The sequence below is a fragment of the Tetrao urogallus genome, assembly GCF_951394365.1.
Source record: "Tetrao urogallus genome assembly, chromosome: 4".
NCBI lineage: Eukaryota > Metazoa > Chordata > Aves > Galliformes > Phasianidae > Tetrao > Tetrao urogallus.
In genome coordinates this window covers 11221156-11242189 of record NC_136817.1, presented here as the reverse complement: position 1 = coordinate 11242189, position 21034 = coordinate 11221156, and the positions used below count along the sequence as shown (strand labels likewise).

General features: G+C 35.7%; 1 protein-coding gene across 1 annotated transcript in view; it reads right to left on the bottom strand.

Moving 5' to 3' along the window:
* Window positions 1-21034, bottom strand: part of HHIP (hedgehog interacting protein) — a gene marked incomplete at both ends in the record, with an annotated part of 68877 nt that overhangs the window by 35617 nt on the left and 12226 nt on the right. The window contains 2 exons of the mRNA XM_079534741.1: window positions 18232-18433; window positions 19267-19423. Of these exons, the coding sequence (XP_079390867.1) occupies window positions 18232-18433; window positions 19267-19423 (359 nt within the window). The remainder of the gene's footprint in view (window positions 1-18231; window positions 18434-19266; window positions 19424-21034) is intronic.

Below are 21034 nucleotides of genomic sequence, written 5' to 3'. Positions count from 1 at the left end.
CTTGCTTTCCCAAGACAATCTGTACTACTCTGATCCGTATCATGACTGGCTTATCAGCTGCTATGTCCTTAACATGCTTTTGATCTAGACAAATAAATACGGATTGAACTCATTTTAAATGAAATTATCAACTCAAACTTCACCTTTCAGTGCTATTTATCTTTTAGAAATAAGCACTGCACAGTTGGTTTGGATCAGTTTAATGCTAACTCCTCTGATAATGTTTCCAGATAAGACACTGTAGTACTTAATATAAACTTGAAATCTAAGAAAATATTACTCATCATCACTGTTTTCTTTATTTTTTTTCTCTGGGAAGATTTGGGCATCTGTTTTAAATGGTGTCATCGTTTACACGTGGTGACATGCGTTTGAACAATATTAGCTAAATGTGGCAGTTATTCAAATTCAGATAGAAAAAAAAAGACTAGTGTCAGAATTGGGTGATAGTTCAATTCATTATTTCCCAATTAATGTTTATTTCTAAAAAAAAAAATAAAAAATTGTACTACCACACCCTGCTTCTCTACTAAAAATAAAATAAAATAAAATAAAATAAAATAAATTAATCCAGTTACAGTCTATACTCAAGAACTAAATGGAACATTTCCCGAAAACAAAATAGCTAAAATACTCACAGAATCATGAAATATCCCTAGGTGGAAGGTACTCACAAGGATCATGGAGTCCAACTCCTGAGTAATTTGTTTTTGAGAAAAATGAGGTAGGTAAAAATTAAAAGTGCCTTGCTGAGCCCTGAAAATCATGTTCTCTTAGGGAAAAAAGAACAACTACTGAAAAAAATGACAGGCTATACACAATTTGTATAGCTGCTGAAGAATAAAAATAAAACAGCTTAAACATATTTAAGAAGATTCAGTTTCTCTAAAAATTCACAGTCACAAATGTTTCCTTGCAATTGTTCTTGGAACTGATAGAGGAAAATCTCCTAGGGACACATGAAATGTAACAAATATAGTATGAAAATTGCCCTTTCTCTCAGAAAATTAAAAAAAAAAAGCAACACGTTTTCCAGAAAACCAGTAGGTTTCGCTGCTCATATGTTCTCCTCCCACAGTCTCCCTGCATGAAGGACTCATGAACTTCATCAGAGCTGAGTGTATGGAAGGAATGTGCACTCAAACATCTGAAGGCATGCCACAGAACCTTAGCAATCCACTCTCTTGTTAATTACAACCAATATTTCATTATGTTTTGGAATTTTCAGCTACATAGATGTGTGTGCCCATCCTAGTACATAGTGTAACCAATACTTGCTATTATGTTACAGTTCCTGCAAAGTGCAAGCATTTTGTTGAAACTAGATTTCAGCATTTTAATTTGAAACTTTTAGACTTAGTGACTGCAAGGAAAAGTTTGAGAACATAAATTAAGCAAAAATGCATGAAGGCAGTGAATTTCCACTCCCCCTGTTTCCAAGTGGATTTTTTTAAGCACATGGCTTTTAAGCCAATTTCATGATTTTGGAGTCTGCCTCATGAGTGTCTGAATGGACAGGATTGAAGGTTCTTTATATGGCTTATTCAAAAATAACATCCTAACCCAAGCCATAAATCAACCGTAAGTATTTAATGCCTTATGTATATAATAAATATTCAAGCCTTAAGTATTTGGTTACAGCAGTGATTAAGAGTTCTAAAAATCAACCCCTTAGAAGATACTCTTCAGTGAAAATAGTCAGCAGTGAGGCTTCTTTCACACCCTTCTATGCATGTGTACAGTTTACAGCCAGTGCAGTCAACAGTGGAACAGCATCTGCTATTTCTGAGGTGCTGTGCACCTCCATGCACTTGCAAATCTTATCTGAGTATCGGTTTTTGAAAAAATGCTTGAGAGAGAGGAGACGGTCTGATACGAAGGAACAGTAGCCCTCATGGTGATCAAAGCAGTGGATGAGATTACAGTGAGAGGAGGGACAGGAGGATAAGAAATACATATCAGGGGAGGCAATCCCTAGGTTTAAAACCTAGGTAAAATCTAAGGTTTTAAAGAGAAAGCTTATCTTTATTGAAGTGGACAAGAACTACCTCTGGCCACAAGGTTATGTAGAGAAAGAATGCATTTGAACTATTCTTCTTCCTTTTTCAAATACTATTATATTTGCAACAACTCTGCTGGAAGAGACTTTGAGGTCTCAGCAGAAAGCAAGTTGAACATGAGCAAGCAGTGTGGCCAGCAAGAGAAGACCAACAGCAGTAACAAGAACAGAGTCAGCAGAGTAAGTCATGATCCTCCCATTAATCTGCGCTCATTTGACTTCATCTAGAATATTGCAGAGGGTTTCTTAGGCTGCCCAGCAGCAAAATGATATTGATACACCAGTATGAAGTGGCTGGAGACTGAAGCATTTCTCTTGCATAGGGATGCTATGACAGCAGAACTTGTTCAGCCCAGTAAAAGAAGCCTTTGGGAACTTGTTCAGCAAGGGGAACAGTTAAGTGTGGCACCCAATGCAGAGAACTACATTACTAATGACAGTCTGTAATTATTGGTAAAACATTTATGTGGTAGTTATTGTTGGAAAATCCTAATGAAAAAAGAAAGGAAGTTATGATTCTGGCAAGACTATTGTTTGCAACTGTTTCCCCAATTCTGCAGTCTCAGAATAGACGACACATGAATACCTAAAATCCCAATACTACTTGATGCAAAATAAATGTCTACACTATCAGTTCACATATCCCACATAAAGACCTAATCTGTCCAGTTTTACAGTTAAGGTGTGCTGGACCTGCTCTAATTTTTTTTTTTTTTACTAGAATTTTTAGTCTTGGGCGGCGGAGCTTACCAAGCAGTGTCCTGAAAATTGCACTAGATTCAAGGCAGACATTACTGTCTGTAGCTTGCATATCCTGAATGACTTCCTTGATCAGCACTATAGAGGAAGGAGTCTTTTTTACCAAGCAATATTTAATTGCTTACTCACATTTGGACAGAGTATCTCTTCAAGAGCAAGTACTACTGCCTTACATGTGCCTTTGGAGCTGCATCTCTGAATTTCATCTGTCATATTGCATATCATGTCCAATATTTTACTATTTATTTTTTCTTATTTTTTCAATAGCTGTTCTCCAGAGTACTTAAAAATTTCTTCAAATTATTGCTTAATATCTGTTTTTTTTTACCATTTGGTAGCTACTCTCAGTTGTCATGTGATGCCTCTTCAATATTTTTTCAAAGGAGGATACAGTTAGCTGAGAACTCTGTGTTTAAAGATTCTTCCCGAGGTATGTTACACTGAATTTAGTGTACCATTTAATCACCTGGGTTTATAACATTTCTCTAGACTTCCTAACAAAGTATTCTACGCTTGTATCACAAGAAAATTCAGCCACTTAGTTAATCATCAGTCACTGGTAAGCATACTAAGAAGTACTAAATGTTTTCCTAGAAAAAAAAGAATCTTTGATTATGCATTTTAACATTAGTTTCAAGGTACCTATTTGTTTCTTCTGTTTTTCACCTCATTTGACAGTATACCAATACTAGAGGTCTGTCCCAAATTTTCTGGTATAGAACTTCCTTCCCTGGGTGCATTCTCAATTGTAATGGGTTTTTCTTTTATGACTAGCAAATTTCATTCCACTTTTCTCAGAAATACTGCATAAAAACTTCTAACAATCTCAACTATTTTATTTTTCATTATCTTACTAATTATTTGTCAGAAATCTGTTTGTGGCAGCAAATTAACACATGAGCTGCTTTTCTGACCTAATTTTACAATTCCCTTAATTTTTCTCACCTAGGATTTTTTCTGGGTTCTCACTTCTCTGTAGTTTACCAGATGATCTTTGGAGACCTATTATGGCCAACTCTACATATTTCAGTTATTTTCTGTGTAAATAAATGGTACAACTTTGTTATCTTAACCATTCCAATTTTCATTTCCTTTAGAGCATTTTTTTTAGGGTAGTTTGTTCTGGTGCTTTCCAGTACTGTTCTTTTTTCTCTCCCTCTTTTTTTCTCACAGACTACAGGTGGAGAAACAGAAAATGTTAAACATAAACTAAAAGGTGTGTCTTTCCTTGTCTCTTTATACAAGGAAATCAAGCTGTATCTTTTGCTTTTATACTGTTAGTCTAATTATCTAGCCTCTGCCAAAGATCATCACCTAGGTGAAGGAAGTTCTTCTTCTATCACAATTATTAATTTTTTTCCATTTGTTCTTTAAATTTCCTCTCAAACATCAGAATGTTGTTCTACCATAAATGTTTATGGGAAACTCCTACTTACTTTGCCAGTGAAACAATGGCAGGATATAACCCTTACTCTGGTGTTCAGAATTTATATTCCATTCTATTAGTGTCGCTTGAGTTGGATTTCCATTTTATTATAGGATTATTATTTTTAGGGGGCCTGAACATTCCCTTGTACCTTGCTATATTTCTCACCTTCTTGATTCCTAATTGTTCCAGTATATACATACTTTCTCTGAGTCTAATAAGGTACTTTTAAACAACTTCCATGCTGCTTCTACGGATTTTAATTTCCTAACTTTCCCCTTCAGGCTATTTCTAACTTCCTCAATATAAAAATCTTCCTTTTTTGAAAAGTACTGTAATATTATTACCTCATGGTAGGATCCCATGGGAGGATGTTGAAGTTAATTATATTATAGTCATTTTTATTTAGTGGCTCAACCACATTAACTTCCTGGACAACTCATATATTTTACTGAAGGCCTGCTTCAAGACTGGATTCTCCCTTTTGGTGTTCCAGAATTTTTATAACAAATGATTGTCTTTGGTGTCTACACTTTATTCCAGTACTATACTGAGAAGGCTTAAAAATATGTGCCTGCAATATACATGAAAAAGTCACCACAAAATATTTGTTTATTCGGAGCACTCATAAGAGTGCATAAAGTCGAAAGGGCTTAATTGTCACTGAAACCACACGTAGTTTTGTAAATTCAGAATTTGCTCTGCGTGCACTGATCAGTGGGTCAGTTACCCACCCAACCCTGGGTGCTGAAATTCAGGTTTGTGCAGCGTGAATGGTTACAGTTTAAATATCCCGTGATTATTTAAAATCAGCACAATCAAATTACTGATTCTGCCATGGTTTGAGAGCCTAAGAAGCCCATTGAAAAGCAGTTGGTTCATTATATGATTTTTTCCTTTGTAAACATGAATACAAATTTATGATATCGTGATATGTAACAAATAGAAATTGAGATACAGTACAACTGAAAGCATATTAGAATGTCCAGCAATGCCTCTCTAGTAATCAGTTGTTGTTAGATTAAGATTCAACTGTAAACAAGCCTTGTTAATGAACTATATAGTAATTTTAAAAAGCAGACTGAAACATGGTTTGTCTTTGAACCAGATCCTCTGCTTCTCTGAGCTTATAAACATGACTTTGAAAGAATGTACATTGTTTTTCCTGATTAGAATTTCTTTTTTTTTCCATTACTCATTTATATCAACCCCAATTTTAAAATCTCACTCATTAGAAAAGCATTCTCTGTAACAGAAGTTGAAACAAATACAGATGTGTATTCTCATTCAGCAGAGTGCGAGACAACTATTACTATCACGTGTTACACAAACACTAATATTTATCTGTACTAGGCTAAATTTTGTTATTGTTTAAAATCAAAATGTGATTGCTCTTAAACTTTTACCACGGGAGAAATGTTTACTTCGTTAATTTTATATTTGTGATTCATGTTTCCAAAGAAACCTAAAAGTAATTTCTGAAATGGTGTGTCTTGCAATCACGGTTAACTTAAATTTTTGCAGTTTCCAGAATTGTTTCACTTTTATAAAGCAGTGAAAGTATTCCACTCTTTCCATTTTTCTAGTACTATAAGAAGCAAGAAAGCAGGAATTTGTTTAGCTCATTGCCTCCATTTATCCTGAGCCAAGACCATGATCTTGGAAACCCTTTAACTTGGCTGAATCCAGTACAAAGTTCTTTTGTAAAAGCCAGTGCAATTAGAACAACACAGTGTATGTTCTGCTTCAAAATTAAGACGATAAAGTTTCAAACAGCTAGAACTGAAACACACAGTATCACAGTCTTGGACCTTTAATGTGTTAAACACAGACTCTAATTCCACCAGTTTCTGATCAAATGAAGAACCGTCTAGTTGTGAACAATGTTAAGAAAGCACTATTCTACTTTTTTGCAAATGAACAGGACAGTTAATAAAGAAAATGAGGAACCATAATGGAAGAAGTGTAAGTTTTGCACAGCCCAGCCTTAGTAGCTTCTCTCAGCACTGCAGACAGGGATACTATTAGATAAGCAATAGCTTTGGCACTTTATTTTATCACTCTTTACTGATACGTATACGTTTGCTAAACAATTAGTACACGATTAGTGACTGATTTGAAACTTGGTGCTTCTCTTTAGCGCTGTTTTTTTTCTTTTTTCTTCAGAACCTCCCCTTTATTAAACATCCAGTAGATTGTGAATGTATCGTAAATCAAACGTTCTCTTTTATTTTGTATGAAAACATATGCAATCAATATTTTGATGAATTGTAGGATCTAAGAAAATGAAAGAAATCAAACTGAGGACAAAGGATTCCAGTTAACTGTGTTTCATTTCACCTCCTAAATTGTTCACTGATTGTTAAAGGTACTTTTTGTTCTACTGAATAAAGGAATTCTCAAATCTTACTAAAAGATAAGTTTTTATCTTTTAACAGCAATAGCACTGACAGAAGAATAGCACTTTCTTTCATTGACTTTTTAAAGCTATTCATAAAAAGGGATTTGAAAAGCTACTAGTTAGTAAGTAGCTAATTAAGTCAATTTCCTTTAGTTGTTTGCTTCTTTTTCACTTAGAATACTTGTTCTTGGAAGTTGAAATGTTTATGCAGATACAATACATATACTTTGTAGACAAAACAGTCTTATTTGATTTACATTTAACTATTCTCCTTTTCTTCTTTCAACTGTGCAACATGTATTTAGTACACTATTTCAAACTGAAATTATCAAAATATCTATATAATTTAAAAAGAGATTATCTCCCTATAAGAAATGCAAAATATTGTAAGTAGCAAAATATGGGCTTATTAAACTAGTAGCAAACCCACACTTCTGAATGTTTCTGTTTCAAGAACTTAATTTACTGCTAAATTAACTGATTGCTTTTTTTTTTTTTTTTTTTTTTTTTTTTTTTTAACTTTCAGAAATACAGGGGCTTAGCTGTTTTAATCTGTGGCTTTCCAAGCCCCACTGACCTTTGGGGAAGCAAGGATACTGGCTGTGGATTTGATTTACCCCAGTGAGGAGGGTGAGGGGGTGAAAACTGGCAGACACTAGTTTTTACTAGGCTGTTCCCTAACACTTGCTACCTTTGGATTTGTCTGTTGCTTCAGACTTCTGAAATAACATTTGGAACTGCACTGTATGTGTAGGGCTTTATAGTGATTCAGTGACTTACAAGCAACTGTAGGGGCAGACTTGTATGGCTTGTTATCTTACTGATTTATTTACACATGCACACACATGCTTTTTAAATGACACCACTGGCTTCTTGCTCTTTCCCTCAAAAAGTCACTGTCCTGTTATAGCCTGCAAGACAGCTGTAGGGGAGGAAATTATCTGTAATGTAAGCTGCCAACATTTTGCATTTCCTTTCTTTTCATCTGAAATTCTATTTGGCTAGACCTTAAAGCATTTGAGATTTTGCTGCATTCATTAGTATACCTAAACAATGACTTGATAAACAGACTCAATAATGCTTAGCTACATCTTCTGCTAGGGTCCTATGATATGTACAATACTATTTGCATTTATAATACACAGTTAAGCATTCAAATTGTATAGGAAAGGCATTCATTGTTTTCACGGAAGAACTTGAAATTATTACCTTAAAGCTGTAACTTCCTTCTAACATGACTCCTCATAAAAGATGATCACAATTCCAAAAATAATATGGGTACTACTAGTTTAAGTAAGTACTACTTTTATTATGTAGTTTGATATATATATAAAAAAAAAGTCTCTTCTCCTTCACTACCAATGTGACTCAGGTCCATTAATCTCTTAGCTCTTCTGGTATGCTGTCTCTGAGCTGTAACTATATTGAGAGTCTAACTTGTAGAAATTCACAAATTTTTTAGGAATGTCAAAATACAAAAGCCTTTAGTGATTTACTCCCTCTTTCATATTTTCTCAGGGCATTCAGTTAGCATAGAAGTAATGATTATTACATAAATTCAAGTTGTTGCAATTCAGCTGTAGGGATTGAGATTCAATGCCAGTGAGATAGATCAAGGTTTTAAAAAATATCTGCTGTAAATTGAAAACAAGTGGTTGAAAGTATTTTGCAGATCTCTCTCCCACAGATTGTATATTCCATTTTCCAAACTAAATCTAAGAGAGAATATTACTTTATTGAGATTTATGGAATAATTTCTTTGAAAATTCCAGCAATATGAGAACGCACTGACAGTGACCAAAAATAAGTGTCAGCTACTAAGTGGTTTCATCTTTTGGAGGGCTTTTTCTCAGTAATGGGAAAAAAGTTCTGACAGTTTTTTAAAAGAAGAATTATATGCAAACTTAAATTAGGGACAGATCATTTTGTCCAATTTTAACTGGCTTACCAGTGATAAAATGGGATAAAATGGGTGGAAAACACGATAATATAGCAGTCATCCATCCTCCCTCAATTCAACATGCTGATCCTGTCTAAAGAATAGGACTTAAGAGCTTGTGAGAAAATGGGTGTAAGAAGTTACAAAAGAAAATTGTTCTCTGGCATTTGGGGGAAGTACATGTAGCCACAGCAGTAGGTCTGTATTAACTATAAAAGAGTGTGTGTTTTTCAAGACAATCTTTTTTAAGACAAATAAATTACCTGTTTTCTGTATGGCATGGTAAATGGGATATAACACCAGAAGGACTCATATAGCAATGATGGAAGTGAAGGTACAAAGCTCCCAAGGACAGCAGGTAATGTGTTTGTGTTCTTTTATGTGCTCCCTGGACTATGTGCTCACTGAAGTATTCTAGGACCTCGTTACAGAATTTGGGGTGTCCAAGAGCTTAAAGGGATGATGAATCATGGAATCTTAGTGGACTGTTAAGCCTCCTCCCATTAAAGAAAAACATGTGGTTGAAACTGTGTTGGCTAAAAACCATGGAATTTTCTGCGTAACGTTATTCCTCCTTTGCCATTTTGTGTTGGATATCATGATCTGCCTGTTATATTCCAGCAAACGCAATAATTTCATTTTAATTAGATAATTACCATGTTTTTCATTGGTTTTGATCACTTCTAAATTCAGCTTTCGGTTTTAACAAAAGCAGTTTCAGAAGATGATGGATTTTTACATTTTTAAAACCGCTAAATGTTCAGAAAGGATTTGTACACATAACAAAATTAAAGTAGGGATTATCTAGCACTGTGTGTGGGATACAGCTATAATCTATACAGTGCATGGAAAAGAAACTGGCACTCACAATTGCACTACACACATCTCAGTAATAACAGGGTATAAGGCATACAATTTCATGGAACACCCACAATGAAAATTATTCTTTCCAAACAGCAAATTGTTTTGGAATAAGTTAGGTTAATTGGCACCATGGGATTCCTCTCAAGGAAGCACAGAACATTAAAATCTACACATGTGCATGTAAAATGATAAAGTATTATCTTCTTTCCCCTCTCAGCTCCTCAAATCTAAGACATACTACCCAAAATCAACAGAAATGATCATGTTTTGTTGACTCAAATTTCCTTAGAATAAACTGGCAATTCTTCATCTGGTCAGCTTACAACCTGAGAGTCACTGCACTGTTCTACAATTTCTGGCTTGAGTACGGTTATCTAGTTCAGCCTCTCACACAAAAATAGGTATCTGTCTCTGGAGCATTTGGCACATGCTTTTTGGAATTGTAAAAATCCTTATTTTCTATGCAGGCAACATAGCTAGAAGGCGATAAAATACAGCCACTTTCAAAGGACTGTTGTGCACTCTTCAGGATTGTAACCAAAATCGGCAAATGGTTAATGGGAAATCCAGGCAGGCAAACTTTGCTGTCATTATACAGTCCTCAGTTAAGACAGTGATTGTATTTTACACTTCTGAAAGCAGCTGAAATATATGAAGTCCTCATAAAAATATCAGCTTCTCAAAAATCATAATTTTAAAACCTTTTAAAGAAAAAAGTTTTCATTTTAATGGAAAGGATTGAATTATCATGCCAACTGTTAAGTCTGTGCATTAGGTTTATTTCATTAATGTTTAAGGTCATCACATACATATGTGTTGGTTTTGGTTTGTCTTAAAATGTTCCGTACTTTCTGATTTGGCCACATGCACACCTTTACCATTATTTATTCCCTAGTTTTCTGCCTAAATGATGGCAACACATTTAAAACAAATCGTGATTCCCACTGGGCAGGTCGCAGATGAGATGTGGCCACAGAAACGATGTTTATTGTGCTTCAAGTAGGACTGCATCCCTTCTGACCTCTTGAATGAGTGAGAACTCTGTAATGTCCTAAGACCTCACATGACTTTCACATGTAAGTCCTGTGCTGAAGAACAGCCTTCATTGCTTCCCAACATGCAGTCTCCCAGTGGAGAACTGAAGTGTATATTGATTGTCATGTCATTTTCTGCCCAGTATCAGAAGAGAAGCAGCAACATGCACAACACGGCATTTCAGTGTCTCACAAAAGACATTCCAGAATCTCACCTTACAGACATCGCAGACATTACTCTGAAGGAGGAGTTTCAAGAAATCAAAAAATACCCCAGAAAATACAATTTTTATACGCCGATAATGTTATTTCCCTTGCCACTCTGCCACTCACACATCTTAAACAGACTTACTATTTAATCATTCTTTGATAGGAGTACTGGAAAAAGACAGCAAGTATTTACACTTAGCATAGGTAGAATTGTAGACTGAAATGAAAATAAAATCTTGCACTGCCAATAACAGGATTTGTGTTGCATTTACATTCTACACTCAAATGTAATTATTTTAAAGAACCATCTATATTCTATCTATATTTCTTGTAAGCAGGTATTAGCTTGGTCTGGTAGAAGAAAGGGTTTAATTTCTAGAGTTTTCATAAGCAAAGTCTCCAAATAACTCAGAAGAGTTGTAGGCCCACTAGCTTGAAGATGGAAGAAATTTAGGTAAGATCTCCCATTCCTCCTTCCAGACCTAGACCCTTTCCACTCCATGCATCAGAATAATCCCATTTGAGATTAACTGATCACAAATTTAGTAGCCATGATAAGTTCAGCTCTCTAGGGAGCTGATGGCAGAAGATAATTTTGCCAGGAGCATAAACTATTGCTTACCAGAGCACAGCCCAGCTTGTTCTGTGATATCAAGGCAAAGAGGAAGGTGAAGAAAGGTTCGTTAATTTCACCCTAATCCACGTAAGAATTCAGAAGAAAATAAATTCAGTGAAATTACTGGGTTTACAAGGGATAATCAGTATGAATTGTCTGTCTTTTGTCAGTAACATAAATCCTGTTAGTACCAGTGAAAAGTGTATATGTTAAATGAGGTCTGTGAATCAACATAATGACTAAAATGTTCATACTGACTATTGAGGAGTTTGTAGGAGATTTTATGATGATAAAATTGAGAGTAGAATTCAGCAAACAATAAAATCAATCTTATTCTACTCACATGTTAAAATTTAAAAAGATTTTATTACTGTTTTATTGTAGTTTTCTGTAGCAGCACTCCTCACAGCAGAGGCTCTACAACCTATTATAAGCTCCATGAAACATGTTGTGTCGGTGCTGGAGGTAGTGGCTTTTTTTTTTTTTCCCTGTGTTTTGATTTGAATTTTATACTGAATGATCTGATTCATATGTAATTATGCAATTAAAAGTTATGCTGCAAATGCAAACACAGTTGAAGGCACAGTAAAAGTTTCACTACTAATCCTGCATTCTTGCAAAAAGCTGCCTGTGGTGAGATGGTGCTCATTTTAACCTGAGGAGCTTTGGAATGATTGACTTGTAGCATCATAGCTAGCATATGTTTAATACCTGATGGTCTACTCTCAAAGCTGTATACTGACTGTGAAAATTGTTATGGGTGGAAAATGGGTTTACTGCATATGTTCCACATCGCTCTTCATTGCATCACCTTGAAAACCTTTTCCTGTAGTCCCACTCATAGACGATTCCTGTCTGAATCATTGGATCACTCACGAGTAAGACTTTGCAGGACTGCAAGCACTTGTGATCTGATATAAAAATCAAACATACACTAAGGAATATACCCAACTTATAACTCCTCTTAGGACTATGACTCAAAAACTTAGTGCGCATACAATTAAAATAATGGTTGTTGACATTTATATATTTTTTCAGCGTAAACAGAATTGAACGTTAATATATTTGCAAGGAATTATATAATAATATCGCATTTTGAAAAACTTTGAGAATTAAAAGAAAAACAACATAAAGTTAGTTTTCCTGATTAACCTGGAAGTAAGATGAAATAAAAGGTTAATGTGGCCTAGAAGTTAGGGAAATCTGTGTTAAAACTTAAGTGTTTGTGACAATGAAAACCACAGTCTGAGAGTAGAAAGTAGAAAAGAAGATAAGAAGGAGAGTGAAGTCAAGGAGTCAAGTATTCTTAGCAGTGGTCTTCAGTACTATTTCACTGGGATTTTCTGTCCCTTTATTGCTTTTCTTCCTCTGCTCTGCCCTTTCCTTCCTAGAAGGCTTTGCCCTTTATCACAGCATGTCCATGAGAATTTCTGCTTGTCAAAAGAAAGAAGAAAAGATCCCTACACAAGTAAAACTGGTATTTTCTTAAAAGCAGTTTTAAGTTTTCACCCCTTTTTGCAAGGGTTTCCACTCTGGGCACTGCATGAAGCCAAGTGGCAAAGTCCAACTGATTGCAGCTGTTCTTACTAGCTACACAATCTGTGAACCGACAGACAAATGCCAGAACAATACAACATCTGTGGCCACAGACAACAAAAGCGACAATGAACTTAACGTTACTTAAGGATCAGAAATAACAAGCAACTGAAAACGGAACCCTACTACTATTCCGTTCTTTGAGATCTAATTCAGTCAGTAGATTTACAAATGGAGTAGTTGATAATAGGGACTTGATCCTACCATTGGTGGTCGTGAGATGTCAGTTTGGCTCTTGTGCACAGTTCTGGGTCTGTCATTTTAAAAGAATGTTGAAAAGTGGAATGATTGCAGGGAAGGACCACAAAAATGCTTTAATGACTGAAGTAAGTTCTTTACAATTGCAGCTCTAGAGGTACTTTGCTTTTCAGAAAGTATTTTGATAGGCGATTATTGCATGTCTAATACATGCAATACAATTACATGCATCCTAAAAGAAGAGTAGGCTCTTCCTTTTTTGTTGCCAAATCGCACTTAGATGCCTTCCTAGCAATATAAATTAGACAGGATTCAGATAGGCGAGGGCTAAGTTTTGTTGATAACCAGTTATAAGGTCACCTTAAACACCACTGAAATCAAAGGACTAACTAGTTCAGTAGCTTCTCATGGAAGCTACTCTCTTTTCTTTGTTAATAGTTTAAAATATAAAGAAAACAGCAGCAATGACGGTCAGTTCAAAAGAAAAAGCAGGTAGTAATGTTTTCATATTAAAATTGTCTTCGTTACATAATTTTGAAAGAGCAACTGTACAGTGTTGCTCTATAACTAACAACTGTCTTCACCACAGTGTAATGGAGAAGTAAATTCAACAGATCAAGGAAGCATACTTTTAGGGGATGGGCTCTTATTCTTGTAAACGTTCATTTTATTTCTCTACATATAGGCCACATATTCAGGGTAGCCTGTAATATCAGTGGACACAGGTGATGGAATCGAACAGTATTTTCCAGGATATATATTCCAAGATGTTTGAGCCCAGAGGCATGTCCTAGATTCAAGTTACAGGTGCATGCCCCACTTGTGCTCTTACTCAATTTTGGGGTAGGACTGAGGTGAACAGCTCCCTCCTTTTCACCACATTCTTGAGACAGGGAAGAAAAGGTGAAGGGTGACAGGAGGGATTTGGCCAAGTGTCCAGTGCATCTAGACATACTGCACCAAGGGCCACATATGCCTAGTTAGCAATGTCTCGATTAAGATCCATCCATGTCTTCTAACAAAATTGAAAAATAGATCCAAAAGACATTCCTGCTAACTGTGCTTTCAAGAAGGATTACCAACTAGGAGATGTGCAGAGAAAAATTGTTTGTTAAGCTATTCAGAGGGTTTTTTTGTGGTTTTTTTTTTTTTTTTTTTCTTTTCTTTTTAAGTCAGGAATCTTGCACCTCATTTCCATTGAGGAGAATCATAGAACCATAGAATGGCCTGGGTTGAAAAGGACTACAGAGATCATCTAGTTTCAACAACGCTGCTATGTTCAGGGTCACCAACCACCAGGCTGCCCAGAGCCACATCCAGCCTGGCCTCGAATGCCTCTAGGGATGGGGCATCCACAACCTCCTCGGGCAACCTGTTCCAGTGCGTCACCACCCTCTGTGTGAAAAACTTCCTCCTAATATCTAACCCTGAGTTTAAATCCATTCCCCCTTGTCCTGTCACTATCCGCCCTCATGAACAGCCATTCCCTCTCCTGTTTATATGCTCTCTCCAAGTACTGGAAGGCTACAATGAGGTCTCCCCGGAGCCTTCTCCAAGCTCCACAAGTCCAGTTCCCTCAACCTTTCTTCATAGGGGTAGCCCAAGCTACAATCATCCAGACACGTCTCTCTCTCATGAAATACTTCCACGTTTGCTCATATTTCCTCTGAGATACTGGCAACATATAAAGCTACCACTTCTTCTCTTTCATTTGAACTCCTTAAAATTGAATCACCTACTCAGAACCCAGTGGCTACAAGGATCATTAAAAGCCAGTGGAACAATAAGACATGCATCAGGTTGTTCCACTTTTCTTAATTTCCATTTACATCCACAGACTTTCAAAGAGGTGAATAGAAGTGACTGCTAAGAAGCAACTCCTGATACTTCTATCTGCGTGTTTAGTTTAGGAACACCAGTGAAGACCTTGGAGCTCACTTGCAGCAACATTAGGGGCTCCAAATGAATTTCATCAACACAGAGACCATTAGTTCACCGGAGAACAAATTAGCATCTTCTTATGATAATATAATGGCACAATTCCATACAATGCAGTCACTTCTATTTTATGTTGCATGCTTGGCCCCCCTTTCCTCCCCATGTGGGTGGGATGTGACACCTCCTTATCTGACTGCCAGAGCTGTCATGAGGGAAATGATGTTAGAACTGAGCTGATGTCAGAACTGAAGTCCAAGATTATTTTTATGAAGGATATATTTTATTTTTGTTTCTTGTATATATCTGCCAGAATATAGTTTTAAGAATATTCTTTGGAAAATCATTACACAGCAGATTTGCTGCTCCGTGACAATGTAATGATTTATCACTCCTGAATTTCCTTTTTAAATTAGAAAAAAAAAGATGAAGTCAACCACTGCTGTTTTACTCTATCATCACAAAGAGTATCTTACTGTGATAGCTGCCCGAAACACTTTTTAGGGATATCACTTTATATTACATTGCATTTACATGGTACATCACATATCTTAGGTTTGAAAAGGTGTTCTTTTTATTATTGTAAGTAGAGCGAAGTGTTTGTTAGTGTTTCAGGTAGAGGTACGAAATGAAAAGAAACTGCTCTTTTTAGCACAGGTATAAAAAAGAAAAAAATACTTAAAGTCCTTATTCTGTGTTTTTATGGAAAAAGAATAATTTTCCTTTTCTTGCTACCATTCCTTCAAACTTGGAAAAGAGGTGAACAGTTTTTTTTTTTTTTTGTTTGTTTGTTTTTTATTTCAGTGAAGAGTCTCTACGTTAGTTCAGAAATAAGACGTGTGGGTTAACATCTATGAATTTGTGTAAATGAGCAGAGCATTAAAAAATATACACCATGTTACCTTGGTAAAACATTTCATTGGAAAATATGGACCTAAGTTTGATCAGGGGCATTTGAAACGACATTGATTACACTTAACTTTCTTCACTTGCTCCAGTATATAAAAGAATAAGGCATGCTGAGCAAAATGCATACATACAGCTTTACCTACCTTACTCTAGAAGCATGTCTTGACTAGGCACAGGGGATGCATTCTGTGGTTCTCACACCTTGCATGTGGAAGCAGTGTTTTACATAATGTCTTTTTAAATTCCTGGCTGCACTACCTGATAGCGAATTGTCCACGCAGTATTCTCCATTACTGATTTCTAGTTTTAAAGTGTATAAAGTGCAAATAAAATCAAATTATCTTCAAGTAATTTATTTGGATGGAATAATTGTTAATTTTTCACAGTGGTCTTGTATCCTTGTAGGTAAAGAACACTGGGCAATGATTATAGGAATCAGAATGCAGAGGACAAACAAAAATGTTGAGAATATTTGTTTTAAAACTACCATTTGTGTTATATGCTTTTTGTTTTATTCTATTTATTTATTTATTTACTACTTCTAATTCATCACATTCTTTTCTCTATTTAAAAACTGCTGTTTTGCTTCCAGGCACATTCCCTTTCTCCTTATCTGAAAGTACGTGAAGCCTCTGTTCTTGCCAGCCTACATTAAACACTGCAATACAATTATCCTTAAGCACTGGACTGTTATCTCAGGGAACGGAATTAGATTTTCAAGCTTAGAGAACATCACATTATTTACACAGATTTGCTTTAGAGTATTATACGATGGTGAGGGTGGTAAAGAGACTAAAAAGATCAGGCCACTGATTTAAAACAGCACAAGAAGTTGAGTTTGAATCTCAGGATAGCTGCTGAGTCTTATCAACTAGGCTATTGCCCATTCAAAAAGCATGGAAAATCCGTTTTCCATTTGGTTTAGCCTCTGAGTTTCAGCTGTAAAAGTTTCCTCCCGGAAAGCTTATTTGGGACTGAAGGGATTTCTGCAGAACGTCTCAGTGTCAGTTTTTCAAAAACACAAACAATCAGAATTTTCAGATAAGAAGAACAAATCAGCTTTAGATTGATTTTCAAAAAGATCCCGGAAATGTTCGTTTTGTTTTGGGATCTCAAACATACTGCCTACCTATACAGGCATAAAGGGAAGAGTTCAAGATATCTCATATTCACATAAACTGTTTCTTTTCCTTAATAAGGTGTCATATACTTATCTGTTTCAGCATAAAACAAAAACATTCAGATTTTCTTAAATTGGCTTAGTGACCTTATAGCTGAAAGTCAAAAAGACTACTTAGCATGTGCTGTGCATTTTAAATATTCGGAATGTTGCTCAGCATCGTTATTATTTAAATTTACTCTGTCGAGAGTATGTCAATGTATTTTTCATCCATTAAGACTTTATGATATACAGTAGTGACTGTTGTAAGAAAAACCCTGTCACAATTTAAATTTGCTTTATATATCTGGGTTTTACTTAGGTTTTACTGCTCTGAAATTTGACAAAAAATCAAGATGGAACAATATTTGTGGTATTTCCTAAGTAGAATATCAATGAACAGGCTTACAAGTTTTCTAGTGGAAGTTACCCACACCTGTATGTGATTTCTTACCTCCACCTGGCAGTGTATTGCCAACACTGCCCATTCAGCATTCACTCCCCTGCTCACAAAAGCCAGGATCACTTTTGCCATTAAGCAGTACGACAGCTATCATACCAGTCCACCCTCACATCTGAATTTAGAGGGTAAGTGACTCCTTATGTGCATCTCAAATACAAATGGGAGCCTCCTGTCAGGGGCAGCCTGTGCTACTCTGAGGCTGAGCTAAGAGGCAGAGAGCACCCTGCCCTATCCCAGCTTGCCTCCCCAGGCCCTCCAGCTTCCGGGGCATTGCTGAGCACCTGCAGGTCACACCATGCACCAAGCCAAACCTGCTGCCACTGGAATCACAGCAAAACTCACCTGAATTCAGTGGAAATGAGCACAAAGGTTGAAATACAAAGATAATGCTATGTGGTACTGATGTATATTTTCTTCTGAATTTGAAGTGAGGAAAAAATGGAGGGAAAAAGAAAAATGTGAAGACATTCTAAGAAGCTATCTTGTCCCTTCATGAACTAAGGAAGAATATTCATTTCTTTGCCAGATAGAACTGCAGTGACTGTTGCCATTACTCTTCTTTTTATTATGTAAATTAATTTTTTTTTCTCAAAAACATTTCTTCCCCTTTTCCTTAGATACAGGCTAAAATATAAGCAGATAGATATAAGTAAAAATTCCAACCTTTATTCCACTTTGAACAAGCTTGTGTATATCCAAAAAAGGTTCCTTGATCAGATCTCCTTCAGGACTGAAAATCTTCACATATCCTTCTTTCTCAAGAATGAAGAGGCGATGAGATCCATCCCCACAATGTACTGCTCCAACAGGCTGCCTCAGTCCACTCATGACTTCCTGAATACAGAAGCAGTTGTGCTTGTGTTTTCTAAAAAAAAAAGTTAAACAGTAGTGAGAAATGGCTTCTTTCTCGTAACCGTGACAAAATAATGTCCCTAAAGATAAAATGATTTTACAAACAGCTATACAATCCAGCATAAATCATTTCCTTGAATGCATGCAAGCAGACAGTACTGAAAATCAAACTGAACTTCACTTGAACAAAATTTGTTTTGTATATATACAAAGAGAAAATCAACTAATCTTAGATCTGAAATGTAGACTAATACTAAAATGTAGTTTAAAAAAGAGAAAAAATATTAATAGAAAAAAATCTACTGCACAATAAACACTAAATAAAAATAATAATAAAATAATAATAAAAATAAACAGTAAATTCCAGCAATTCTACGATTTTCCAAAATTTGATTTTGAAAGTCCATTAGTGACTTATAATGAGACAGTTTATTTACAATCTAATTTAATAATTTTCACAGTGAAAAATAAACAGAAGAAAAAAATTGGAAAACATAATATAGATACTTTGATAATAAACCTCTTGTAGTTGCTTAGTAATGTTAAATTCAGGTAGAAATGACATCCTAGAAGGAGGTATCATCCACAACATGGGCCCCAACCAAGGTCCATGGGTTGGATCAAGCCAAGATTCTAACACTTTTTAGCAACTTAAATATAAAATGTTAGTGAGATATTGAAGCTAATGTAACTTTCTCTTCAATATACACCAGCTACAGCAACAGAAAGTACCATCTGGAAAACACAGCTGCTGAGCATAAGCACAGACTGAGCTGGTTCACTGTGAAAACCACAGGCTTTGCGATTTTATTTTCTTCAGATTAAACAACATTTATCTTTATGAACCTGCTGATCTCTTCCTCTTTGTCATATTCCTCCATGTGGTCCAGGGAGTTAGAAGCTGGCCCTCGCACTTGTTTTCTTGGAAAATCTGGAAAGCATACACCACCATCTTTTCTTGCATAGTAAAAGCAAAACTCATCAGCTGTAGTTTGGAGAAAACCTTAAAAATGCAAAAGAGCATACAAATATTTAGTGTGTTGTCATGTCTGCAGTTTTGAGCTGTCAAACTAATCTTTAAATAGATTACATATTGAGTGGAAAAAGAAGTCCTTTTAAACAAAGTGCTGTCTGCAAAAAAGGACTGCTCTGAATAAATGCAAACTATTACCTTTTATAGTTTATTCATTCGTATTAAACTTTTATTTTCAATGTGCTTAAGTAAGAAGAAAACGATTCAAAATGACCCTGTAGTTAGTCATAAGAAAGCAAAGGGGCAAAGGTGAGACTTAAGGCTGCCTATATTTTTTCCTGATTTTATATCTAAAAATGAAGTTTAGTACCTGCTGCAAAATAGCTTGACCAGCTTTCATTTAACTTTCTTGCTTTTAGTTTTGTATTGGATCCCTTTTTTATTGCTTTAGCAAAAAAAACAGTATATTTTGTTACTCTCTGTCCAAAAAAATAACGAAAATGGTAACTCTTCACTGATTTAAGAATTTTTTTTTAAGAGTGGCTTGTTGTTGTAAAAGCTTTGGTAAAGACTTTGGTAAAAGATGTGCAATAAAGACTTTGTGGAATGCTGGCACCAAAAACATCAGTTGGAGAGGTGAATAACTGGTGTCCCAGAAAGCAAGAAGTACCTGCACCTTGTTGGCAGGTAACTGGCCTCTGGTGAGCTCCTGACATGAGAGCGGGTAAATGCAATGTCCCAGTGAAAAAGGGGTTGTATCATGCTGCATTGGAGCTGGCTTTAAGCTGCCCCTGGATGAAGGATGCTTTTTAGGTTTTAGGTTAAAATAGAAGGAAGTTTAAAGACAGGGGAAACAAGATGTTAGTAAAATGAGAGCCTTTAAGGAAAGCCCCCGACACTGATGATACTACAATATGTTTAATGACAGTAAAAATATCTCTGTCCACAAACATATATCTAGTCATTTCTAGCCAGTTTTTAATTGACTCTAAGATAGAATTTAGCTAGTTAAACGTATTTCACTAAAATAGACGTTAACATAATGTGCCTAAAGTCACCTTTCTTACTTTTTGCATGTTTAGCATACTGTGTTAGGATCTGTGTAGTGTGGTCCAAGACATAACTGATAAGATACGCAGAACTAGCGCTTCATTGAAATTACAGATCTAATTTATGCATGACTTTACCACTTGTGAATAATGCTGTAATCCATTGATCTTGGCCGTAAAACCTCTGGCTTACAACTTACAATAAGAGCTGATCAGGGACAGCTGTGTTTCTTTGGAAAATGCCAATTTCTTAAAAGCAACATTTTTTTCAGAAAAGTTATCAATTGCGACAAAATTTTACTTAAAATTATGCTTCTGGTCCAAAATGAAACTTCTTAAAAGAAAAAGAGGGAAACAGACAAACTTCAAACTTCATATCACTATACTCCGATGTCTTATAGTTAGGGCGCATCATTAGGAAGAGGAATATTCAGGTCCCTTCATCTGTCAGGCAGGAGTTTGACCCTAAGTCTCCCATTTCCCAAGTAAATGTCCTGACAACTGCTTTATTAGCTATCCTGGGGTGGTCTCTCTGTGGCTTTCTTCATGGAAAATTTCGAAAGACTTCAATTTCTTCCTTATGTGGAATAGG